Source organism: Pseudonaja textilis, chromosome Z (genome assembly GCF_049901715.1).
Source record: "Pseudonaja textilis isolate UNSWEBS1 chromosome Z, rPseTex1.2, whole genome shotgun sequence".
NCBI classification, from domain to species: Eukaryota; Metazoa; Chordata; class Lepidosauria; order Squamata; family Elapidae; genus Pseudonaja; species Pseudonaja textilis.
In genome coordinates this window covers 3,853,308-3,880,355 of record NC_142008.1, presented here as the reverse complement: position 1 = coordinate 3,880,355, position 27,048 = coordinate 3,853,308, and the positions used below count along the sequence as shown (strand labels likewise).

The 27,048-nt window shown below is 44.6% G+C and overlaps 1 protein-coding gene across 1 annotated transcript; it reads left to right on the top strand.

The window, feature by feature from the left end:
• Nucleotides 1-87: 87 nt before the first annotated feature.
• Nucleotides 88-27,048, top strand: LOC113447967 (glycine--tRNA ligase). Its single transcript, XM_087917547.1, is given in 18 exon segments — nucleotides 88-406; nucleotides 4,445-4,546; nucleotides 6,203-6,305; nucleotides 7,358-7,499; nucleotides 8,528-8,616; nucleotides 10,129-10,205; nucleotides 10,911-11,056; nucleotides 12,002-12,151; nucleotides 14,035-14,197; nucleotides 15,099-15,263; nucleotides 15,866-15,974; nucleotides 18,490-18,634; nucleotides 20,171-20,205; nucleotides 20,208-20,255; nucleotides 21,378-21,487; nucleotides 22,470-22,563; nucleotides 23,323-23,513; nucleotides 24,502-27,048. Coding segments are annotated over 18 exon segments (2,259 nt in total). The 5' UTR covers nucleotides 88-142; the 3' UTR covers nucleotides 24,628-27,048.

Below are 27,048 nucleotides of genomic sequence, written 5' to 3'. Positions count from 1 at the left end.
CCGAGCGCGGCGCGCATGCGCGTCTCGGCCCCCCTGCGCCGGCTGAGGCGGAGCTGACGAGGGAGCGATTTCATCATGCGGAAGGCAGCATCGGCCCGCCCGCCTCGGCCCGCCCTCTCGCCCTCGGCCGCGCCGCTCCTCCATGCCGTGGCGCTTTAGCGTCGCGATCGGCCGCCTCCTCCTCATCCGCAGCAGCAGCAGCAGCAGTGCCTTCCTTCTGGCCGCCCTCCTGCCCGGCGCCTCTCTCCACGCGGCCCGCCCCTCCTCCTCCTCTTTTTCCGCCAGCCCCCGGCCCTGCTCTCGCCGCCCGATCCCACCCGGTCCCGGTCCCGGCATCGGCGCCAGCATGGACGGACCCGCCGCCGAAGCGCTCCTGGCGCCGCTCAGGCAGGCGGTGAGGCAGCAGGTGAGGAAAAAACCCCGCCGATGGCTGGACTACATATCCCATGCGGGGAGGAAGGGGGGAGATCGGCCTTCCCAGATCTAGGGATCCTCTCCCTTCCCCCCCCCCTCCACCCCCATCTCTTGGGCTGCCTCGGGGGGTGGGGATGATGGGAGGTGTAGTCCACCCCCAAAGGGTCTCACGGGTTTAGCAAAGGGTTTAGCACTTGAGGCGGGTCCCCCCACCCCTTTTATGTCGAGGGGGCTCCTCCGATCAAGATTGTGGTGAGCTACACCACAAACTCCCATCTGGGTTGGCTGGGGAAGATGGGAGTTGAAGTCTTGGCATGCGTCCCTGGGAGGGCGCGCATATATATATATATACACATACACATACACATACACATATACATATGTTAAAGGAAGGTTTGCCCTGTTGAGTTTTGGGAGAAATAAGGTTCTGAATCAAAGAATTTCTTGAATCTTCTGTCATTAAAAACAACAAAAACAATACAAATTTGGATAATTGGGGGGGGGTGGCTCTTATGGCTTTTGTGGAGACTCCTCCTTAAATTACCACTTTAGTTTTGGGTATAATTGGCCAATTGGTAAAACTCTCCCCCCCTCCACCCATTAAATCCGATTGATCTTCCTTCATAGTTGCTGGAAGCAAATCTTCCTTATCTTTCGGACCATTGTTTTCTTTCCACCCTTACCCCCCAATTTGCTGGTTATCCTGTGATTTCTCAGGATTTCTGCAATGCCTTGTGGTCATTTGAGGCCCTCCCACCTCCCCAGGAGGTCAGCCAGTGCCACTTCCAAAAGAGGAAACCCAGTGACTTTTATGGGAAAAGGGTCTACTTGGCTTGTCCCAACGAAACTGGCCCCTTTTGGTGCTCCTGGGTATATCCTGGTGATTTGGCTTCTTGCGCTTGGAGGACAATGTTGATAATGTGCTTCTCCCTGTGTGACCTTTTGCTCAAGTTTCCAAGTTTGACCTCAGAAATCTACCACCAGGATTGTAGATGTGCCTGGGAAGTTTTGGGGCACACGTGTTTCACCCATTTTCTGGATGTAGCCTCTATTCTTTGGTTTTCTTTGGGAGAGAAAAGACCCTTTCCAATTGTTAGGATAAAATTTCCTTTCCTTGGATCGGCTTTTTATATAACTTATCCAGACTTTCAGGTGGTGCTCTTAAAAAGGTTGGGTTTATTTGACAGTCGATACAGGTAGCCCTTGTTTTATAGCTTTAATCGGGACTGGAATTTCATGTCACTAGACCTGATTTTCTTTTTAAACAATCATTTTTACATGGTTGCTAAATGGATCGTGGTATTTTTAAGTAATTACGGCTTTCCCAGCTGATGTTGCTTGTCAGATTGGGAAGGTCACTAACTAATCAGTAACCGCAAGATGCTGTAACCACTATAAATGTAAGCGGGTGCCAAGCGCCAGAATTGCAATCACATAACTGTAGAACGGTGGTGTGTGAGGGTCATAACATTGAGGGTGGGTCATAAGTCACTTTTTCCGAGGCTGTTGTAAGTTTGAACCGTCACAAATTGGGGACTAAAGACTGTAGATCTGTTTGTTCAGGATTTACATTTAGTTAAGTGGATAGTTCTGCTGCTGTAGAATTCCCCCTTGTGCCTCTTATTCTTCGCTTAGCTCGTCAGAGGAGGGAAAATGCATCGAAGTGTCATTTAGGGAACAGGATTGGTAGCATCTTAATTGGAATAAGCTTTGTCTTTTTCTGAATCATCCTGCACCTCCCAAAACTGATTGAAGTACAAGAAGTGCTTGAAGAAAAAAACCCCAAGGATCTGGATTCAGAGTTTGAAAGCATCCATGAGCAGCGGCTTAACCCTTGAATGCCATGTGCTGTTTCATAGAAATACTGCTTTTTGTCTGCCGAGTTAAGGGAAAAAATTGAAAAAAAATTCAGGCTGATCCAGGATAGAATTGGAGAATCACAATGTGACATAACATTGCCAAGAGAGGCTCCTTGGTCAAATGAAGGGGAAGCTTATGCAGGCAGTCTCGAGTTACAACAGTTCGTTTAGTGACTGTTCAAAGTTACAACAGCAATGAAAAATGGGACTTACGGCCGTTTTCATCGTTATCGACCTTTGCAGCATCCCCATGATGATGTGATTAAAATTCAGAGGCTTGGCGACTGGTTCATGCTTACGACGGTTGCAGTGCCCTAGGGTCATGTGATCGCTTTTGCGACCTGACAAGCAAAATCAATGGGCAAGCCAGATTTGCTTAACTTAATCAACTGCAGTGATTCACTTAACAACCGCGGGCAAAAAAAAAGTCATAAAACGGGGCAAAGCTCACTTAACAGATGTCTCACAAAACAACATAAATTTTGGGCTCAACTGTGGCCATAAGTCAGTGACCATTTCAGCCTTTGTTCTAAAGCAGCGTTGTCAACCTTGGCAACTTTGAGATGGGTGGATTTCAACTCCCAGAATTCCCCCAGCCATCCGTCTCAAAGTCGCCAAGGTTGAGAAAAGACTGCTGTAAAGTCATCCTTCTTGTTTCAGCGGGGCAGGAAGTAGAGCTCATTTGAATCCACCCAGGAGATATCCTTGATCGGGGATCCGTGTGGCAGGGATGGGTTAATGTTTTTGTGCTGCAGTGGTGCCTGATGCAATAAAGGACTATGTTTAAAGGGCAGGTCCTTCTGCTTGTTATATATAGGACACAGCTGCACTAAAATTTGCCACATCAGTATGCAAACAAGGGGTTGCCTGGTGACCCCCTCCCTCCTTCCATTTTTTCACCCCGGTTCCTCTTTCTCTGCTGCCTGAAGAAATCTCAGTATCTCCGGTCCCTTCAAAGCACATATGCTGGGGCCTTCCAACTTGACAGCTTTAAGTCTTGTGGACTTCAACTCCCAGAATTCCTCCTCCAGTCATGTTAGCTCAGGAATTCTGGGAGTTGAAGTCCACGAGTCTTAAAGCTGCCAAGTTGGAAGAGCCCTTAACATATGCTTTACCTAGCTTTCTATTTCGCTTTCCCTCTTACTAAGAGCGCAGCAGATTTACAGTGCTGCCTCCTGCAATAGCCATGCTTGTCTTCCCTTTTCCTTTAATCCACACCGTCTGAATTTTCTCTTTTTTAAAAAAAGAAACCCTTTCAGTTCCCTCCCTCCTGCCACGCAAACGGCAGCTTTCTTTTAAAAATAGAGGCAGTTCTGGCAGATGTCTTTCTTTCCCGCTTCGTCTTGTTAAAAGTTCATGATTTGTCACAGTCGGAGTTGCCCCCTTGTGGAGAGACCCAGAGTCTGACACAACCGAATGGATAACACCATCATCATCAATCAATCAGAATAGAGCTGGAAGGGATCACTGAGGCCTTCTAGTCCAGCCCGCCTGCTCAAGCCGGAGCCCAACATTTCAGTGGTTAAGCAAGACATTCGTGAAGTGAGTTTTAGGGCCTGCCTTGCCACCGTTGTTAAATGAATCTCCGCAGTTGGTAAGTTAGTATCCGGTTGTTAAATGAATCTGGTTTCCCCACTGACTTTGCTTGCCAGAAGGTCGCACATGACCCTGGGATACTAAAACCGTCATAAGTATGAATCAGTTGCCAAGCGTCTGAATTTTGATCACACGATCATGAGAATACTGCAGTGGTCGTGACTATGAAAAGCAGTGACAAAGTCACCTTTTTCAGTGCCGTTGTAAGTATGATTGTTCTGAAGTCCAAGACAAGGTCTTGTATTTGATACTTAAAATGAAACCAACTTCATGATTTGCTCTTTATTCTAGTTCATGTCTTTCAGAAAATTAGAAAATTACTTATTAAATGTATTTGCTGCCTGTCTTGCTGCATTTAATTTTCTTTTCTTTCTTTTTTTTCTATGCAGTTTCTTCCGCACACCAAGTTTATAGGATTGTTCTGTGTTTCAGCAGAGGGCAGGTAGCCATTGGTCACAGATCCTTGAATTTAGTTTTCTGTCCTGAGCAGGAGATTGAACCTGATGCCTTCAAGAGGTGAACTCTAGGTTTCCCTGGCCCAAACTTCGTCTCTGAACTATTTTTTTTTCCCCTAGGGAGAGCTTGTTCGAAAGTTGAAGGATGAGAAGGCTCCTCAGATGGATGTGGACAAAGCTGTGGCTGAACTCAAAGCTCGGAAGAGAATCCTAGAAGCCAAGGTGAGTCTTCAAACTTCCTGTTTTATTTTATCCAGAATAAATTGCTAATTTCACCCATAAAATGTTAATTCAGAGTTTCATGTCAGCAGGATAAAATATGCAGCAAGACTCTGCGGTTCTCCTCAGTTCCCTAGCAAAGCCACACACACAAAAATCCTCATTTTTAATGAAATACGGTTACACTAAACTCCCATTCATTTTAATCATGTACATACAAATAAGACAGCTCCTATATTTTGGGTTGAGATTGGCAATGCTGATAACTGCATATAAGACCTAATATCCAGTAGCAGGTGGAAGAATGAGATGAAGTTAATTGCATCAGAAATAAAATTTTCTGAGCCCCCTGTGGCCCTTGTGCTCAACCTTATAATTTAGGATTGCAGCAGCCATTGGTCATTGTTTTCTAACTTCATCAGGTAATACTTTGGCTGGTATTCTATTTTGGAGTAGGTTTCCCAAGCTCCTTTTCTGAAAATACAGGTAGTCCTCCACTTACGATCACACCTGAGCCTAAAATTTCTATTGCTAAGCAAGACATTTGTTAAGTGGATTTCGTCCCATTTTACGACCTTACCTGCCATGCTTGTTAAGTGAATCGCTGCAGTTGTGAAGCTAGTAACATGGTTGTTAAGCGAATCTGGCTTCCCCAATGACTTTGCTTCTCAGCAGGTCACTAAAAGGGATCACATAACCCCAGGACACTGCAACTGCAATAAATATGCGTCGGTTGCCAAGTGTCCTGGATTTTAGATCCGCACCCCTGGGGGTGCTGCAACAGTCGTAAGTGTGAAAACGGGTCGTAAGTCCCTTTTTCCAGGGCTGTTGTAACTTCGAATGTTCACTAAACAAACTGTTGTAAGTCAGGCGCTGCCTATATATCAGTCTTTTTAAACAGTAATTTTTTATGGCATGGGTCTGGGTTATATAAGGCAGTGGCCCCCAATCTTTTTTGTGCCACGGCCCGGTACCGGCATCACAAAATGATCCGCGGCCCGGTACCGGCATCAGCACACATGGCAAGGCAAGGCGAGCCGAGCGACCAGCCAGCCAGCCGTCCCCCGCTTCTCCCCACCACCTTCAACTCCTCCTTTGTAAATGGGCTTCGCTTCGGGACGGTCACTCGGCTCGCCTTGCCTTGGGTGCTGAAAGAATCCTCGCGCCTTAGTTTCATTCGAAGCGCCCCCCTTCGATGAAACTAAGGCGCGAGGATTCCTTCAGGACCCAAACGCCGCTTTCCAACCGGGAAAAGCTCACCCGGAAGCACTTTCTCGTCAAACAAGATGGCGGCGCCCAGCAAACCGGCGGCCCGGTAGGAAATGTTCCATGGACCGGTACCGGTCCATGGACCGGTGGTTGGGGACCCCTGATATAAGGGATAACTCTTTCCCTATTTTAACTGCCCATTCTATCAGATCCGGCAGAGGAGACGCATGGCACGTCTAAGGATCTTCAAGCAATGGGTTTTCTCCACTGTGACGGCTGCCTTATGGAACACCCTCAGCCAACCACCACCCTGCCCCCCAAACATTCAGCTCCATCCCTGTTGATTTTCTGGATGTCCCTCGTTTTATATGTTGCAAACTATCCATGTGGGCAAAGTATAATTACATATGGTGGGTGTGCATGCCTTCTTCTGTGTGTTTTATTTTTTAGGAGCTGGCTCTGCAGCCTAAGGATGATATTGTGGACAGGGTTAAAATGGAAGATACCTTGAAACGGAGATTTTTCTACGACCAGGCATTTTCTATTTATGGAGGTACCGTGCCCCTCTCCACAGCATGACTTTCTTCCTTGGAATTAGCTGTCAGTTTTATAACCTGTATCATTTATTTTTTTAAATACTTAATATGTATATAAATGAGACATTTAATTAGCAATAGATATCCTAATGTTCTCAGTCCAGCTCAAAGGAAGGCAAAATATTAAACACGTTTTTAAAAAAATATTTGTTTTAAATTACTTATTTTAATGTTTGACACTGGCCTAAGCCACCCGTGTGTGACTTTAATCAACAAAAAATTCACATTGAAATAACGAAACCATGCATTAAAGCCTCAAGGTGAACTGCTGAACTCACCTGAAAGAGTATTAGAGAAAGTGATTTCTTTCTCCCATGAAGAGAGGTAGAAGCATATAGGGACAGAACGTTTTTCTTTTTGCTCACAGACAGAATGATGCAGGTAATATAAATGCTTAATATTAAAATTTCATAGGAATAATAGAAGAAACTCAATTCTCTGTAACCTGTAGCTTGAAGTAAGCACGGGTCTTTCTGCCTAAAGGCTAGATACAAGTTTTGTGTTCTGTGTTTGTCAAATTTGATTTTGTGTTCTTGTGTTTGTCAAATCTGATTTGATTCCCTAGTATTCCAAAAGGTGCCTGCTTGCCTTTCTTCCTTCTTACCTCCTTCCCTCTCTCCCTTTGTCTTCTTCCCATCTACTACTATTCTGCCTCATTCCCCTCTTCCTCTTTTCTCCTTCTTTCCTTCTTTCCTTCCTCCGCTTCCTTCCTGCCTGATTGCCTTGTCTTCTCCCTCCCATCTAATCCTCCTCTGCCTGATTTCTCTCTTCCTCTTCCCTCATCCTTCCCTGCTTTCTCCCTTCTGTCCTCCCTCTCTCCCTCCCTTCTTTGTCTTCTTCCCATTTACTCCTCCTCCTCTGCCTCCTCCCCCTCGTCTCTTCCCACCTCCCTCCTCTTCTGTCTCTTTCCTCCTTTTCTTTCCTCCCTCCCTCACTCCCTTCTCTCAAATCAAACAGAAGATGTTAACAGGATTTGTGGATTTGTGTTTACCTGCACTGTTTCTTGCAGGAGTGAGTGGCCTGTATGACTTTGGTCCTGTGGGTTGTGCTTTGAAGAACAATATAATACAAGCCTGGAGGTAGCACTTCATCCAGGAAGAGCAGATTTTTGAGATAGATTGCACCATGCTCACGCCCGAAGCTGTCCTGAAGTAAGCAAACAGACCCTCTCCACGTAAAAGCTAGCTTTCCGAGTCCTCAATCTCTTTAAACGTTTTTAAAAAAGAATCTTCCTTTACTGCAACTTTCTACAAACCCAGTTCTCTTTCTCAGGGAGTAACCTCCCTATTACAAAAGGTGATCTGTCTGGCCTAGAATTAGATTGTGCGATTGCATCTGGAATATTGTGTGCCTTTTTGGTCGCTGGAACAACAAACTAACTCAGATGATGCAGAGACTGAAGCAGCTTCCCTAAGGAGGAAAAATTGTAATATTTGAGCCTTGTAGTCTGGAAAGGAGGTGGGACGAGAGGGAACATGATTTAAGTGCACAAAACTAAGCATATAGTAAGGATCAAGTGGAAAAGGAGAAGCCGTTTTCTTCTTCCCAAAAATATTACAGTCGGAAGTCACCCAGTGAAATCAGATGCTGGAAGAATCCGGACAGACCAAAAGGAAATACAATGATAATTCAGCTTTAGAATTCACTACGGTGACATGCGTTGCTGGTAGCCAGTTTTAATTGGCTTCAAAAACAAAACAAAAACAAAACCGAATTGAGAGGAAGAACTGGAGATCAGGACTGTTACTAGCCTTGGTGCGGTGGGGTTCCCTTTGAAGCCGTCAGCTGGGAGGCTTGTGGACTTTGGGAACCGTTGATGGGCCCCTGTGAAAACAGACTGCTGAATTGGATGATTCTTAAAATCACTGCAGTTATTAAATGAATCACACAGTTGTTAAGCAAATCAGGCTTCCCCACCTGACTTTGCTCACCAGAATCCTTAGGGCAGATTTTTTTGCAAATGGCAGTCGTGATCCTGGGACACTGAAAACATCATAAATACACGCCAGTTGCCAAGTGACCGAATTTTGACTACACGATGTGGGGAAACTGATATTTGTAAGTGTGATGACTTATTGTAAGTCACCTTTACAATGCCATAGCGTCTGTCACTCAGTGGACGTCTTAAGTTACCAGTGTCCACTCTATTTTGGGTAATATTGGTATTTTTCCCTTGCAGGACCTCTGGACATGTGGACAAATTTGCAGACTTCATGGTGAAAGATGTAAAAAGTGGAGAATGCTTCCGAGCTGACCACCTCCTGAAGGGTATGCTTTGCTTTATTCATTGTCTCTGTCTAATGTCATCATAAGATTAGTTTACGTTGATGTTTAAGTCTGTCTGTGACTTCTTGTCCTAGCCTCCACTCCACAGCAACTGTTGGTGTCTTACAAATAAGAATTAAAAGACAGCATAATGTTTCAGTCATCCAGGTCATCGTTATCTCCAAGGTGCTTTTTCAAGAGGCAACTGGATTTTGTTTGTTTTTTCCTTGAGGAGGAGGAAGAATCCTTTTGAAGACAGAAAAGTCCACTTTCTGGACAGAAAGGACTGCTGGTTTGAAAGAGGGGTAAAAGAGGCCATTTATGTTAACATTATGTTAACAGAGGGAGAGGGAATACCTGTCTCCTTTTACAGGATGCTCCTTTCAGCAGTCCCAAGAAAGTTCCCCCCATTTGCATCCTGACTCAGGCGATTCTGAGGGCACAGATAAACCCCCAAGTGGCCTCAAGAGCACTCAGGGAGACTAATGACCAGATGACTGCAAAGAAATGCCGTCCTTCCAAACCTTCCCCCAATTCCCCCCAGCCAATCCTGTCAGAACTAATCCTTCTGTTGCCCCCACTATCCTGCCAGAACTGATGAAGCTTCCTAGATGAGAAGCAAAATTTCTTCTTCTTCCTCAGGGGAAGAAACAATTCATTTGCCCTTTGGGGAAAAAAAAAAGAGAAACGGCTTTTGGATAGAAGACAGCAGATAGTCCCCGGCTTACAACTGCCTTGCTTGGCAGTGGGAATTTGGGGCTCAGTGGTGGTCCTAAGTCAGGGACTACCCGCACTTTGAAGAATGGCCCCGTGAGGAAAAGATCTCTGATATTTCTTGTCTAAGAAGCTTGTCTGTTTGTCAGCCACCATACCACTTCTCAGTATCTGTGCAGGCTCCCTGATTACCTATGGAAACGTCACCATGGCCTAGAGAGGGAGCTTTCACCTTGCAATCAGGGGGCTGTGAGTTTGATCCCAGATAGCTTCGGATATTTCTCTCTGGGCACAATGAGTCATTTTCTCCTGTGAACTCCGTGTAGGTGGCAGAAAGGGTATCCAGCCAGTAAATGCTCCCACTCCATCCTGATGTGAGGGATTACAGGGTCGTTCTCACTGACAGGAAGTTTCTCCGTAAATCCAAGTTGCTTCTCTCCTTAATTAGTTTCTGTCCGTTGTTTCTTCTCAAAAGCACCAGAAGGCAAGATGAGAAACAGTGGAAACTAACCAAGGGGAGAAGCAACGTGGAACTAAGGAGGAATTTCCTGACAGGGAGAGCAATTAACCAGTGGAACAGGTTGCCACCAGAAGTTGTCGATGCTCCATCATTGGAGGTTTTTTAAAAAAGAGACTAGATCGCCAGTTGCCTGAAATTGTACAGGGTCTCCTGCTGGAACAGGGGGTTGGACTAGAAGACCTCCAAAGTCCCTTCCAGCTCTATTCTGATAGATTGACTAAAATGGAAAAATAAAAATAAAAAAACCTTAATGGGCATTATTTCCTTCTCTCCTTTTGCAGCCCATTTGCAGAAGCTGATGTCAGACAAGAAATGCCCTGCGGAGAAAAAGGTGGAAATGGAGAACGTGATCACGCAGGTCAGTCGGCGATCTGGCGAGCAGAAATGGCTCCCTCATATCCCACAGATTTGTGACTGTGATCCCAGAGGCCTCTGAAGCTCCCTGCACAGCATATGTTTGGAGCTGCTCCTGGCCGTGCGTTTCCCTCGCTGGGAAAAGTCTTTCCTAGAACCACCTGTGCTTCGTGGCTTTTGTGCCAGTTAAATAAGCGCTCCGTGGCCCTTGCTTTTTTTTCAGAGGGAGGGAGGGCAGGTAGACTTCCAAAAGGAGAAACGGGATAATTAATACAAGGGGTCCCTGACTTACGATTGAACCCAACATTTCTGCTGCTGAGCCAGATGGTTCTCAAGTGAGTTTTTGCCCCCGTGTTTATGCTCTTTCTTGCCACCGTTGTTAAGCAAGTCGCTGCCGTTGTTAATTTAGTCACGCGGTTGTTAGCTGAACCTGGCTTCCCCATCAACTTTGCTTGTTGGAAGGTCACCAGGACACTGCAACCGTCATAAGTATGAATCAGTTGCCGAGCATCTTATTTTGATCGCAGTTTCGAACACTGGGGTGCTGTGACAGGCACTCTCGTGAAAAGCGATCCTGTCACTTGTTTTCAGTGCTGTTGTGACTTCGAGCGGTCACTAAATGAACTGCTCTAATCAAGGACTGCCTGTATTAGACTGGATCATATCTTCCTGGGTAAATAAGACAGCCTTTGTTTTTTTTTCCTGCTAGCTGGACAACTACAGTCAGGAGCAACTTGCAGATCTGTTTGTCAATTACAACGTGAAGTCCCCGCTAACCGGAAATGACCTGACCGCTCCAGTATCTTTCAACCTCATGTTCAAGACCTCCATTGGCCCTGGAGGAAACATGCCTGGGTATGTGGGTGTATGAAAAAGGAGCTGGGGGGGGCGGACGGACGGACGGACGGACAGGGTGTTCGGGTTTTACTGGATTTCAATTTGTCCCTGCATTTGTGCTTCCAGCTGGTTGAGTTTCCTTATTTGAGGGAGGATCTGGGGATCGTTGCTTCATTCTGGTGGACAGGATGACCCATCCCTCCAAAGAGAAAAGAAACAGCAAGGTGTGCCGGAGGACAGCCCACAAAAACTCTGCCTTGTAGTTTCCTCACCTTTGGGAAGATCTAGCAGACCTAATGCCAGGGGACTCACATTAGAGACAGTCAGGGGAATTCTGGGAGTTGAAGTCCATTTGTCTCAGAAACCCTGCTTTTAGGGGCGCAGGGCAAAGCGAACTGAGTGGGAATCATTTACTGGGCTCTGTCAGGGCAGTTGTTATTATTATTGCTGGTAGTCCTCGACGTAAGACCAACAATAGAGTACAAAATTTCTTGTTGCTAAACAAGACAGCTGTAGAGTGAATTTTGCTCCATTGTGCGGCCATTTTTTTGCCACAGTTGTTAAGTGAAATACTTCAGTTCAGTTAGTAACATGCTTGTTAAATGAACCTGGGCTTCCCCATTGACTTTGCTTTTCAGAAGGTCGCCAAAGGGGATCACGTGACCCCGGGATATCGCAACCGGCATAAATGTGAGCCAGTTGCCAAGCGCCTGAATTTTGATCACGTGACACTGGGGATGCCTGGCCATAAATCAATATTTTTTCCATTGCTGTTGTAACTTCAAGCAGTCACTAAACAAATGCTTGTAGGTTTTGAGGACTACCTGTTCGACTATTAGTTCCTCATAGTAGGAGGGATTTCCACAAAGATACATTTGGGAAACTGGGCTGTCTTGTCTTGCTATCAGCTGCTAAGAGTTCCTGCTTTCTGTTTCTTCCAATTTTCTCCCCCTCCCCTGACAGATACTTGAGGCCAGAAACCGCACAGGGAATCTTTCTAAACTTCAAGCGCCTTTTGGAATTCAACCAGGGCAAACTGCCTTTCGCTGCTGCTCAGATCGGCAATTCTTTCCGGAACGAAATCTCTCCTCGCTCAGGTCTCATCAGGGTCAGGTAATTGCTCTGAAAATTTGGGTAAAGATTGGAAGGGAAGTTGGTCCTTACTGGGTTTGATAGATGTATTGATTTTATTTTTACTGGTTCGTCCTATTTTTACAACTGCCTCAGTTATAATCAAGGGAGTCTAGTGACACACAGCAAAAGCTAAAATAATATACAGGTAGTCTTCGAAAATCCCTGTTGCTAACCGAGACCCTTGTTAAGAAAAATTTGCCCCATTTTATGACTTGTCTTGCCATGATGGTCATAAATGTGAAATGTCACAAGTCACTTTTTTCAGTGCTGTTGTAGCTTCAGACGGCCACTAGGCAAACTGTTGTAAGTTGAGGACTACCTGTGTTGTTTTTATTACTGTAAGTTGTCCAGAGTTGCCTTGTGGCGAGATGAGCAGCAAACAAATTGAATAAATAAATAAATACACGCTATTTTCCACAAGCTCCCGAAGTTTGATTACATGATCGTGGGGAATGCTGCAGTTGGCTTGTAAGTACGAGAACTGATCATAAGTCACTTTTTCCAGGACATTGTGAATGAATGGTTGTAAGTCGAGGACTATAACTGCCTATAAGCCGAGGACTACCTAGTAAATCCTAGACTGTGTAAGATTTAAAGATCAAAATGACTTTACAAATGCCTCCTTCTCAGAACGCACGTGTACATCCGACTCCGCTTTTCCTGCTATCAGCCTAAATCTGCATTTCCCCAAGTTCCCTCTAGTGATAAAATCACCACTTTCAGCTGCCTTGGAATGTACCAAGTTTTGGTTTTTGTTTTTTTTTAAATCTTTTGTTATCATATGTCACAGAGAAAGCAGCATTAGGGAGGGTTTTTTTGTGATAAAGAGGACACTGAATATTTGGCTCTTTGAAGACGTAAATGCTTGAGTTACAACCTGCCTTCTATGTTCATAAGTCATAACATTTGTAAAACAGGTTAGTCACTAGGTTGGTCACATACTGACGCAACTTGACAACATTTTTCTTTGTGGTTAAGCAAATAGCAGTAGCACTTAGAGTTATATAATGCTTCACAGTGCTTTACAGCCCTAATGGAATGGGCCAACTCACCGTGGGACAATTTGCTGTGGGACCATTTAACAATTATATTTAATTATTTAAAATAAGTAAAAAATATTTTTATTTTTTTCCACTCACATTTCATTCTGTTCCCTCCTTTTGCATCCTTTTTTAAATGATTCTATTCCAGTATCTGTTTGATATTAGTGTAACGTTTTCCCACAGCAAGTTGGCCGTAGCAAGATAGCTCGGTGAGTTGACCATGGAAAACTGTCATAGACCCCTCTCTAAGTGGTTTACATTGTCAGCCTATTAGCCCGCCCCCCTCCCCCCCTCAGCAATCTGGGTCCCCATTTTACCCATCTCGGTAGGATGGAAAGCTGAATCAACCATGAGCTGTTCAGGATCGAACTCCTGGCTGTGGGCAGTGAGTCAGCGTCCAGTACTGCATTCTAAAATGCGGTTGCGTGACCACTATGATTAAGTGAATGAGGTGGTCATAGGTGCAAGCCCACAGTTCGCGTTAGGCACGGTTTTGCCAAAACCCAGGAGTAAGTGCCAGGTTTTTGTTTTGTTTTGTTGCAAAATCGTTGTAAAATTCAGTCTCTTGACCACACGCTGCTGCAAATGATCGCAAATGATTGCATTGCCAAGCATCTGAAGTGTGGTCACATGAGCAAGGAGTGTGTTGATCGTTGGATCTTTAGATCCAGGTTGTAAGTCGCCCTTTTCAGGCAGGCCATAACTTTGAATGGTCGCTAAGCAGCCCTTCGTAAATTGAGGACTGTCTGTATCCCCCTAAGATTTGCTTTCTTCATCAAGAGACGTTACAATCCGAAGCATTTCTCTTTTGTGTTTCAGGGAATTCACGATGGCAGAAATAGAACATTTTGTGGATCCCAGTGAAAAATGTCATCCTAAGTTTCAGAATGTAGCCGACCTCCACATCCTCTTGTATTCTGCCAAAGCCCAGACCAGTGGGCAGCCAGCCCGTGTCATGCGTCTGGGGGATGCCGTTGAGCAGGTAAGGACTGGTAAGGCGTTCTTGTGAACAGGAAAAATTCCTCTTACATTCAGTGTGGAAGAAGAATGAAATCAGAAACAGACAATGCCTGAATTTGTGGAAATGTTCAAGCCATTTGCAACGGAGTTTGAGGACTTCCAATTCCAGAATCTCTATCCATCATTGCCATCTTCCGCTGGGGTTTAAGCACAGAGAAACCTGGGCTACGAAACATTGGGAAGGCTGCTTGGCAGCCTTAACAGAGAGCATGACTGAATGGGGAATTCTGGGAGTTGAAGTCCACACATCTCAAAGCTGTCTTGGTTAAGAAACACCGAGGTAAAATAGTCATGATCGAATATTCCTCGTGCCCTAAGGAACCTACGTAATGTGTATCTGAGAAGAGATTTCAGAATGTTGAGAGAAAATGCAGAAATCCCTGTCCAGCGAAACTGAGGGGGCAGGGGGATTGGGGTGACATGGACTAGGGGGAGCATGAGGCAGTCTTCCAGTACTTGAGGGGTTGACGCAGAGAAGCAACGGAGGAAAACTAATTAAGGAGAGAGCCAGTCTCGAACTAAGGAGACATGTTCTTAATGGGCCGTGGGAACAATTAACCTGTGGAAAGGGTTTCCCTCAAGAAGTTGTGGATGCTTCAACACTGGAGGTTTTTAAGAAGAGCCACTTTTCTGGAATATTATAGTAGGGGGTTGGACTAAAAGACCTCCAAGTTCCCTTCCTGCTCTCTTATTTTGTATTCTACTGGCAAAGAATTTGCGGAATTGCATTTCCAGGATCTTTAGATGCCAAGTATGGGAGGGCTTGGAAGTTCCCTGGAGAATGGTCTTCTGATATCTCCTTTATACCTCCTTACAGTGCTTGTTCCTTTGAAAAACTTCTTTGCTTCTCTTTGCTTTCCCAGGGTGTGATTAACAATTCCGTCCTGGGCTACTTCATTGGCCGGATCTATCTCTACCTCATCAAAGTTGGCATCTCTCCAGAGAAACTTCGTTTCCGGCAGCACATGGAGAACGAGATGGCTCATTACGCCTGTGACTGCTGGGACGCGGAGTCCAAAACCTCCTATGTAAGCGATAGCACTTGCATACCGCTTCACGGTGCTTTATATCCCTCTCTTGAGTAGTTGGCAGAGTCAGCCTATATTCCCCCACTCCCGCCAACAATCTGGGACCTCGGATGGATGGAAGGCTGAGTCAACCTTGAGCTGGTCGGGATTGAACTGCTGACAGGCGGCAGAATTAGCTTGCAATACTGCATTCTAACCACTGCACCACCACCCAAATGCCAAGCTCTTGAGTTCTTGGGTGGGAAGCAGAGGTGGATATTCAGCAGGTTCTGACCAGTTTTGGAGAACCGGTAGCGGAAATTTTGAGTCGTTTGGCAGTAGTTCTGGAGAACCGGCAAATGCCACCTCTAACTGGAGATTTTACAGTATCCTTCCCCAGCCACCCCCACAGAACCGGTAGTAAAAAAATGTGAATCTCACCACTGGTAGGAAGCCCAAGTTGTAGGTGGGTGTGCGGGTGGGAGCATGCATAAGTGCATCTTAAGGTGAACTGTTATAAACCTGAGCCTGAAACCTTTTATCCCAAGTGTCTGGAGGTTCTCCATGTCATGATTTGCCTAAAGCGAAGGCCTCACTTTATTCTGTTATTTTTACTTTCCCAGGGTTGGATTGAAATCGTTGGCTGTGCTGATCGCTCCTGCTACGACCTCTCGTGCCACGCCAGAGCCACCAAAGTCCCTCTCGTTGCTGAGAAGCTTTTGAAGGAGCCGATATCCTTTTCTGAAAAAAAGCCATGGCTGTTATTCTGTGGCTGGTTCCGTCCATTTTGACGTGGATGAGCCTTACAAGCCTTCGGGGCCACTAAAGTAAAATCAAGGAACTGCTCTGAGCTAAGAGCTGTGGGTTTTTTTTTCTGCGATGCCACCATCAACCTGAAGTGAGATATCAACTATCTCAGTTCAGGTAGTCCTTGATTTATAACTAATTGCTTAGCAATTAATTCCAAGTTACAATAGACCCTGAAAAAGTTTGGATAACCAGATGCCCCCTCAGGCCATGTGGGTGTAAATTGGGCATTCAGCAGGCGGCCCTCACTTGCAACTGTTTGTAGCATCCTGGGGTCACATAACTGCAATGTACTTTTTTGTTTTTTTTGGGAAAGTGGTATTTGCTTCTGTTGTTCAGCCAAAGAAAACCCTGTATAGTGGGTTCGCTTAACGTCTGTGATGTTTGCTTAAGGACCACTGCAAAACAAAAAAAAAGTTGTGAAACTGGGTACGGTCGTTTGGTGACTCGGTTTATGATAATCGCAAGTTACGACCAAAATTAAGGTCTCAATTTTGGTCATATGTTGAGGACTACTTTGTGCCCTATGCTGCAGCTAGCTCTTGCCTCACTTCCTTGAATACCAGTGGCTTGTTGGGAGGCTGATCCAGTTCTTTAAAAGTTGAAAGTGTCAAATGTTTTGAAAGACTGCATGGAGAATAGGCAGCTTGAGCAGCTTCTGGGTTTGAAAGTTAATGAATGAATGAATGAATGAATGAGTGAATGAATGAATGAATTCTTTGTTGGCCAAGCGTGATTAGACACACAAGGAATTTGTCTTGGTGCATATGCACTCGGTGTATATAAAACATAACATTCATCAAGAATCATAAGGTACAATGCTTAATAGGGTACAAATAAGCAATCAAATCATACTAGGAAACAGTCAATATAAATCCTAATAGATGAGAGGGGGGATGAATGAATGAATGAATGAATGAATGAATAGAAATAGATAGATGGACAGATGAAAGAGATATGGATGATAGAAATAGATGAGAGAGGGAAGATGAATGGATGAAGATAGAATAGAATTCTTTATTGGCCAAGTGTGATTGGACACAAAGAATTTATCCTGGTGCATATGCTCTCAGTGTACATAAAAGAAAAGATACATTTGTCAAGAATCATATGGTACAACACTTAATAGTTACAGGGTTATATAGTCATAGGGTATATAGTATATAGAATATAGTCATAGGGTACAATAAGCAATCAAATCATACTAGAAAACAAAATCATTAGGATACAAGCAACAAAGCTAAGTCATACAGTCACAAGTGGGAGGAGATGGGTGAAAGTAAGGATGGGAAGATTAATAGTAATAATAATAGACTTAGTAAATAGTTTGACAGTGTTGTGGGAATTAGTTGTTTAGCAGAGTGATGGCATCCAGGAAAAACTCTCCTTGTGTCCAGTTCTGGTGTGCAGTGCTCTGTATAGCGTCGTTTTGAGGGAAGGAATTGAAACAGTTTATGTCGATGATGTGAGGGGTCTGTAGATATTTTTACAGCCCTCTTTTTGACTCGTGCAGTATACAGGTCCTCAGTTGAAGGCAGGTGGGTAGTAATTGTTTTTTCTGCAGTCCTAATTATCCTCTGGAGTCTGTGTCTGTCCTGTTGGGTTGCAGAGCCAAACCAGACAGTTATAGAGGTGCAGATGACAGACTCAGCAATTCCTCCGTAGAACTGGATCAGCAGCTCCTTGGGCAGTTTGAGCTTCCTGAGTTGGCGCAGAAAGAACATTCTTTGTTGTGCTTTTTTGATGATGTTTTTGATGTTAGGTCTCCATTTTACGTCTTGAGATATGATAGAACCTAGAAATTTGATTTTGTGAAGTCACGGAATAGCTGAAGAAGAGGGGGAGCCTTACAATCCCTAATCAAAGTTTTGCATCTCGAGAAATAGTTCTCCACTTACAGCTATTCATTTAGCAACCATTTAAATTTATAACAGCAGTGAAAAAAAATAATTTATAATTGGTCCTGTGATCCAGATTTAGGCGTTTGGTGACTGACATGTATTTATGATGGTTGCAGTGACCTGGAATAGTATGATCACTATCCCACTATTCCCAGTTGGCTTCCGACAGAAAAGCTGAGAAACTTAATTGGGGAAAGCTGGATTCCCTTAACAACCATGGTAAAACGATTTTAAAAACTGGAGCAGCTCACTTAACAACTGTCTCATTTAGCAATGAAAATTCTGGTCCCGGTTGTGGTCGTTAATTGAGGGCTACCTCTGATGGCGTAAAGAGAAGGACATAAAACAAGATCACTTAACAACCTCGTTGCTTAGCAGTGGGAGTTCTGCTCCCGATTGTGATCATAATTCGAGGACTACCTGTAAAAGCGCGAAAGAAAGGGTGGGAAAGATCGGCTTTTAAAAAGTATTTACCTGCCCCATGTGGCATCATATGCACAAACACACTTGCAGTTGGATTCCTTAGCGCCACCTGTACAGAATCGCCAACGTGGTTCAGTTTGAAGCCAACAAGGGAGCCATAGGGAAGGCATACAAGAAGGATGCCAAGCTGGTGCTGGAGTATCTTGCCATCTGTGATGAGTGTTACATCAGTGAGATGGAGACACAGCTGAGCGAAAAAGGGTAAGCTGAGCCTGACAGGTCTGGCTCTCCTTGGGAATCGTGTGAGTCGAGGTTTTTAAACCCAGCATTCCAACAGAATAAAGGTGGAAATCCAGTGCGGTTCTATGGAGTTGAATCTTATTAGTGGCCTAGAGGTGAAGACGCTTGGTTTCCACCCAGGAGGTTGAGATGAGTTCAATCCTAGGCAAGGGCAGATGTTGCTCTATTAGGGAGAAAACATCTGCTGCGAACTCTGCACAGGAAGGGCATCCGGCCAATAAATGCTCAAGCTCCATTCAGGCTGCCCCAATTCCCCCCCCCCCAATGCAAGGAATTACGGGGTCGTAAAAAAAAGAAAACGTTCTCTTATTTCACAATACTTATTGATGGATATTCGTGGCGCCTTTCAGAGAAATGATGATAAAACCAGTAAGTTACCAAGTGACTTGCAAGAGCAGCTTCTTATAAAGAAACCTGCAGCCGCCTAAGAGTGAGCTGACAAGTGTGCAAGGCACAGTTGCAAGAACTAATTAGGTTTTGTTGGCGCAACGAATCTTTAATTGGAATCTCTGCTTTTGAGGAGCCGAAGTTTCTTCTTAGCATCAGAGTGCATGGATTGCAACCTCCATCACCAGTTCCTTGTTGCATGTTTATTTATTTACTAACTAACTAACTCTTCCTTTCATCTCACTGTCAATCTAGCCTGGGTGTCTTACAGCATCATAAAAGCATAATATAAATAAAACAATGAAAACATCATCCCAAAGGTGCATTTTTCCCAAAAGGCAGTTGGACTTTCTTGTTCCCCCCCCCCCCCTTTGAAAACATTTCACTTCTCATCAATGAATTGAAGATGCTACTTGAGTGAACAGCGAAATATTTTTTAAAGAAAAAACAACGCCTTTAAGAAAAAGCACCTTTGGGACCACCATGAACTGAATGATTAAGAATCTCCTAAACATTAACAACGTTAAAACATTCTGCAATAAGAATTAAAACGCTAACGTTAATAAAAATCTAGATAAAAAGGGGCCAATATGTAAACAGGTGGGATCTTCTAATCTACTAACCTCCTCCAGAGTGGGAGGCGCCCATTGGGACTCCAGTCAACTGGCCCAACCTTCTTGGCCTGCCAAAGGGTCCAACAAGATTTTAAGGCCCCTTTGGAAGGCCAAGAAGGTTGGGCCAGGTCTCCCCTCAAATGACACAGTATCCCAGGATGGGACCCACAAGAGGAAAAACTCTTCTGGATCCCCCAGCCAGAATTCCTTGACCGACAGAGACCGTGTCATGCCGCTTCTCTTGGCAGGTGAGGGCAGGCCAGTCCCATTGGGGTGAAGATGTTCCTCAGGTAGCCATAAAGGGCTTTCAAGGTGATCACCAATGCCTTGAGTTGGACCCAGAAGGAAACTGGCAACCAATATCGATCACACAACAACGGTGTCACACAAGCCACTCCAGAACTGTCAGCCCTCTGCATTGTGCTGTAGCTCCCCAAATAATTCTTTTAGCTCCATAGTTCAGCATCCTTTTGACACCCCTTTCTCTCCCTGATAGGGAATTTACAATTGAGACAGAAGGAAAACCTTTCAGGTAACCAAGGACATGGTCAGCGTGAAGAGGTTCCAGAAAACGTTGCATGGTAAGTCGTCTTCCAGCTCAGCTCTTCCCAAAATAGAGCTGCTTCAAGCTGAAGTGCCAAAAATCACCTTCAGGGGGCAGCAGAATGTTACAATTCATTCCCTCTCTCCCTCCTTTCTTTCTTTCTTTCTTTCTTTCTTTCTTTCTTTCTTTCTTTCTTTCTTTCTTTCTTTCTTTCTTTCTTTCTTTCTTTCTTTCCTTCCTTCCTTCCTTCCTTCCTTCCTTCCTTCCTTCCTTCCCTCCCTCTTTCTTTTTTGCTTTCTTTCTTTCCCTCCCTCCCTCTTTCTTTCTTTCCCTCCCTCCCTCCCTTCCTTCCTTCCTTCCTTCCTTCTTTTCTTTCCTTCCTCCCTCCCTCCCTCCCTTCCTTCCTTCCCTCCTTCCCTCCCTCCCTCTTCCTTCCTTCCTTCCTTCCTTCCTCCCTCCCTCCCTCCCTCCCTCCCTCCCTCCCTCTTCTCCCTCCCTCCCACTTCTTTCTTTCTTTCTTTCTTTCTTTCTTTCTTTCTTTCTTTCTTTCTTTCTTTCTTTCTTTCTTTCTTTCTTTCTTTCTTTCTTTCTTTCTTTCTTTCTTTCTTTCTTTCTTTCTTTCTTTCTTTCTTTCTTTCTTCCCTCCCTCCCACTTTCTTCCTTCCCTTCTTCCCTTCCTTCCTACTGCCTAAGGACACTGATGATAGAAACTTTTCAAACCTTTATTGTCAGAGTACAACATGTGTACAATGAGATGGGCCTCCCTTGGTGCACCCCCAACACAATACAATTCACAGTGAAAGATGGAAAATCCCTAACCCAGTGAATCCTCCTAACAAACACACAACCTTGTTGCGCCATGTGGACTTATTGCACGTCGTGCCGGCCCCGCAAGTCACTCGTACTGTGTTATTGTAAAGTTATTTTCCGTTCCGGAGTCTGACAGCCCACGGATAAAAGCCCTGTTCTTCAGCCTGTTTGTGCGGCTGCCTGTGCTTCTATACATACTCCATCCCGATGGTAGGAGAGTAAAGAAGTGCTGACCAGGGTGTGAGTCGTTCCAAGTTTAAAACAGGCTTAAACTTGGAAACTTACATCGTTTTTGTCTCTTTGCTGAATCTGACCCACAAACATTAGACCTTTGCCTCTTGTTTTCTAGTGGAAGAGATTGTCCCCAACGTGATCGAACCTTCCTTTGGGCTCGGAAGGATCATGTACACGATATTTGAGCATACATTCCACATCAGGGAGGGAGACGAACAGCGAACGGTAGGATTTCTTTCTAAGGCATTTACCTAGGGAACTCTGAATTACAGGTAGTCCTCAACTTATGACCACAGCGGGGCCCAAAATTTCTGCTGCTAAAGCAGGACAGTTTTTAAGTGAGTTTTACCCCCATTTTGCGGCCTTTCTTGCCATAACAGTGATTAAGGAAATCTTTGCAGTGGTCAGTGATTGTTGTATGAATCTCACTTTGCTGATCAGAAGGTTGCAAAGGGGTGACCCTGGCATCCTGCATCCGTCATAGATATGAACCAGTTGCCAGGTTTCTGAATTTTGATCGTGTGTCTGTGGGGATGCTGCAACCTTTGTAAGTGTGAAAAGTGGTAATGTCACATTTTTCAGTGCCCCTGTAATTTCAAATGGTCACTAAATGAAATGTAAGATGAGGACTACCTGCACTTATTAGATTTTTAACCTGCCTTCATTGCTTTATAAATGGATCAAGTGATGAAAAGATCCCTGCCTCCTATTTCCCCCAAAACAACAGTCCTGTGAGGTGGGCTGTGGTGAGACAGAGGGACCGGTCCAAAGTCACCCGGCCGGCTTTCATGCCTAAGGCAGGACTAGAACTCACTGTCTCCTGGTGATTGGCTCAGAGTCACCCAGCTGGCTTTCATGCCTAAGGTGGGATTAGAACTCGCTGCCTCCTGGTTTTTAAACCAGCATCTTAACCACTATACCAAAATGGTATAGAAATGCAGAAATGCAAAAAGTTAAGGTTATTCGGTATTGTACCATACTGACAAGAGTTGGAAGTAACTGTCTTTTTTTGGTTTTTTTTATCCCTGCACCACCCCTTTGCTCCTTTTTTCCCCTCATATTTATTTTCATTTGTGTTTTGTAATATATTTTCATGACATTTCTTGAAGAGAAATGTTCCAAACAGTCGTAAATTGCCACAGGAAGATTGATTCTACCAGCTCCCACTTTTTCTGAGCGTCTGCTTGCTGTTTTCTCTTTGTAACAGTACTTCAGCTTTCCCGCTGTGGTGGCTCCGTTCAAATGCTCCGTTCTTCCTTTGAGTCAGAACCAGGAATTCATTCCGTTTGTGAAGGAACTCTGTGAGTAAAAAGCTTCCCCGTAAATAATGATGGTCTGAATGAATTATTTCTGGAAAGGGGACTTGCGCGTAGTCCTTGACTTCGATTGAGCCAATTCCATGAATTGCAGAATTCATTTTTTTCCTTATTTCAGTCCTAAAACAACGTGTAGAGTTTGCTGTATTTTGGGGACGCGGGAGGGGCTGCGTTTTTCCAAAGATTTCATCCTGTAAATAAGGCTCTCCTTTACTTACAGAAGCTAAGATTCCTAGCCAGCAATTTGGGGACCCATGCTACATTCATCTTCACAGATAGTTCTTGACTTACAACTGGTTGTTTAGTGATCATTCAAAATTAGGATAAAATTATGACTTGCGATCAAAGTTCTAGTGACTGTCCCCCACAATCACTTGATTGCGCAGCGACTGGCTCACATTTATGGCTGTTTGCAGCATCAGGCAGTCAGATGGCCATGATTTATGACATTTGTTTTTTTTGCTGCAAACAGGCATTTATTTATGGTTTCCAGAAAAAACTGCCCATTATGGATAATGCGTTCATTTAAAGAACACAAGTTCACTTAACAGTAATGATTCACTTAACTAGCACAATTTGTGTGTGTGTATCAGACATAATCATGTGATGACTCACTTAATGTCCATAATTCCGGGCTCAACCATGTCAAGGACTACCTGTAAGCTTTTCCAGACAAGACAAATCAGTAAGGGACTTTGTATGTAGTAAGGAATCAAGCCCCCACACCTTTTTTTAAAAAACCAGCTGAAGCCTTGACCAGAAACGGGGTCTCCCACAAAGTGGACGATTCTTCTGGATCCATCGGCCGGCGGTATGCGAGGACGGACGAAATTGGGGTGGCGTTCGGGATTACAATTGACTTCGACACCGTCAACAAAATCCCCCACACAGCTACCTTAAGAGATCGCGACTCCATGCGGCAGATACGGGCTGAGGTAAGTTGGCCTGTGGGCAGCGAGGTAGAGGTGGCTTTTGGACGGGTCAGGTGAGTAAAAAATGCAGAAAATAAAAATATGCCCTTGGGAAGGAAAGTTGGAGAGAGAAAAAAGCCTCACAAACACCCACTCGCAGAATCCGTATCCATCTCTATAAACCAGCATTTTTCAACCTGGGCAACTTTTAAGACATGTGGACTTGAATTCCCAGGATTCTGGGAGTTGACGTTCACACGTCTTAAATATAAGTTATAACTTGCTGCGAGATCTTCTGGATGATGGCTGGATTGTAAATATTTTAAATAAAGATATACTGAACTTCAGTGGAGAGGCTAGAAGTCTCCAGGGCTTCCTTGTGTTTTCCTTGGAAGACGTTTCGCTTCTCATCCTAGAAGCTTCTTCAGTTCTAACTGAAGAACTAAAGTTAGAACCGAAGAAACTTTTTTTGGATGAAAAGCAAAACATTTTCAAAAAAAAAAAAAAAAAGTCCAGTGGTCTTTTGGAAAAGCGCCATTGTGTTCTCTGGTGGTGGTGGTGGTGGTAGGCGTGTTTGCCTTGCTGCATCTGGCTTTGTGGGGAGAAATTCACCCCTCTGACAGTGGTGGAATTCAAAATATTTTGCTACCAGTTTTTTGGGTGTGGGCTTTGCACGTGCATGAAGCATTCTAAACGGGAAATTTTAAGCATGAAAGTTTACCTTCAGCCCTGGTGAGTAAAATAGCGGAGGCGTGGTAATCTGTTCTGCCGCACCTATCAGTTGAGCTACAAACAGGAAGTATAGGACAGGAAAGGGCGGGTGTGGGTGGGCGGGGCCAACTGCTGGGTGGCGCTTCCAGGTCACTAGAAACCAGTGCGAACCAGCAGCATACCAGCTCTGCCCATGGACTAAGTCCCCCGTGCATGACTTCCTTGCATTCTGGAAGAGCCTCAGGGACGTGGACACTCAATCCTGGATTGATCAGTATGTCACCTGTTCTTGCTTTTTTAGACCTCAGATCTACCAGTCCTGGTGGGCGACCTGGCCAACGGCAACATAACTTGGGCTGACGTGGAGGCCAAGTACCCTCCCTTCGAGGGTCAAGAGACAGGCAAAAAGGACGCGATGGAGGTCTGAAGCTAATGGCGGAAAGGAAACCTTGTCACGAAGTCTACTTTTAATTGTCTGCATTAATAGAGATTTTATGATATGTGTTATTTGACATGGCTTTGTTCGCACACCCAGGGTCACCCCTGGTTATCCGGTCCCTTAATTCCCATCTCCAATAGCCCCAATTAAAATGGCTTAAAACAGGCCAGGTTGTCTTAACGGTTGCTGTCTTAATGTCAAGTCTCTCCTTTGTAAGAGGCCACCAGTTTGGCCTAGTGCAGGGATTTCCAAACTTAGCAATTTGTGGCCTTCTGCTCCCAGAATTCCTCAGTTGTGTGCTGAGTGGGGAATTCTGGGAGTTTAAGTTCACAAGTCTTAAAGCCGTCAAGTTTGGAGACCCTGGTCTAGTGGTGAAGACACCAAGGTAGAATCAAGAGTTCAAGTCCCATCTTAGCCATGAAAGCCAGGGTTGTTGTTGTTACTGTTGTTGTGGGGAAACTAAGATGAAGATATGCTGGATATGTTTGCCACCTTGAGTTATTTGTAAAAAATAAATGGGGGGTAAAAAAAATTAATAACAAATAAAATCAGTTCCTTCCTTAATGTTACCCTGCAGATATTTCTTGGCTTTTGAAGGAAGGAACTGATTTTATTCGTCATTATTTTTTGCCCCACATTTATTTTTTACAAGTCACTCAGGATGGCTGCTTAGCAATTATTTGAAATTAAATCAGACAGTCAGGAATATTTACAATCCAGTTCTGAATTTCTGAGCGCTGCCACCTCCCCAGTCACGTGGCCGCAGGTTGATCACAGGTAGGATTCAGCCAGTTCTCACCTGTTCGTCCAAACCGTTAATTAATTGCTTATGCAGTTCAGAGAACCGGCTAAAAATAAAGTGCAAGAGTTTCTTTTTTCCTCCCCCCCCTTCAGTTAATAGCTCAGGGCAGACAGCCAAGAATCACTTAACAGCTGGAATGCAGCTATACATCACCAATCAAGTCAGTAAACAACAGGGCAGGGAAACCCATCCATCACCCATCTAGGGATGGGATTAACCTCTTCCCTTCAGGAAGAAGGACATGATTACAAACATCAGCTGATACTCCCTGGAGTTCCCCAAGACCTCTTATAGCTGCTGCAGGGTTGGCTACTTCTTGTTTCTTCCTGGGGGAAAAAATACAGGAGGGGGACAATGCAGCCTGATCAAACAGGCCATGAATTTAATGCATATATGGTCCAGCCAGCTGTATTGCTTCAATGGTGGAAATTCAATGGGTTCTGCATTTAGGCAAGGAAAATTGAACGCGCAGGTACAGTATAACTGAGAGGGATCTCGGAGTCCGAGTGGACAACCATTTCAATAGGAGCCCTCCGTGTGCAGCAGCTGCCAAAAAAGCCAACACAGTTCTAGGCTGCATAAACAGAGGGATAGAATCAAGATCATGTGAAGTTTGTTAATACCGCTTTATAAGGCCTTGGTAAGGCCACACTTGGAATACTGCATCCGGTTTTGGTCGCCACGATGTAAAAAGCAGAGAAGAGCAAGAAAGAGGACTTGAGACTGGAGGCTAAAACATATGAACAGTTGCAAGAACTGGATATGTCTAGTCTAGTGAAAAGAAGGACTAGGGGAGACATGTTAGCGGTGCTCCAATATTTGAGGGGCTGCCCCAGAGAAGAGGGAGTCGAGCTATTCTCCAAAGCACCTGAAAGCAAAACAAGCAACGGGTGGAAACTAATCGGGGAGAGACGCAATTTAGAACTAAGGAGAAATTTCCTGACAGTTAAAACAATTAATCAGTGGAACAATTTGTCTCAGAAGTTTGAATGCTCCAATACTGAAAGTTTTCTATAGGTGAATTTCCTACAGGTAAAACCAATTAAGTTGGCCACACCCACCCAGTCACATGACCACCCAGCCACGCCCACCCAGTCATTAGGGCAGAGAACTGGTTAAATTATTTGAATCCCACCATTGATGTCGATGCTCACAAACTGCCCCACGTTAGCCATTCTCAACATTGTGCAGTCATGTGATCACAATTTTATGACGATTTTGCTGAAAAATTTGCCGGCACTTCCGGTTTTTAGCAAGCAGGCCCACAGCAAACAATGGGTTTTTAACGTAATGATTACCACACACAAAAAAGGTCATAAAATCAGGTTGGTCACTACAACCATAAAAGGCAGGTTCCATTAGAGTCGTAAGTCGAGGACTGCTTGTATAGAAAAATGTTATCTCCCCATGCCAGAGTGTCTTTACATTTTCCTTCATTAAAACAGAATTCTCAGGTGAAATACCAAGGTGACATTTTCCCTGCTTTTTCTGAATATCTCTTCTTTGCTTGCTTTTGTGGCTTTTTGTATCCTGTTCTTGTCTGTTCCTTTGGAAAGATTGTATGTCCGTAGGTGCTTCTAAGCTTAAAAAAGAGGTTTTGAGAACAC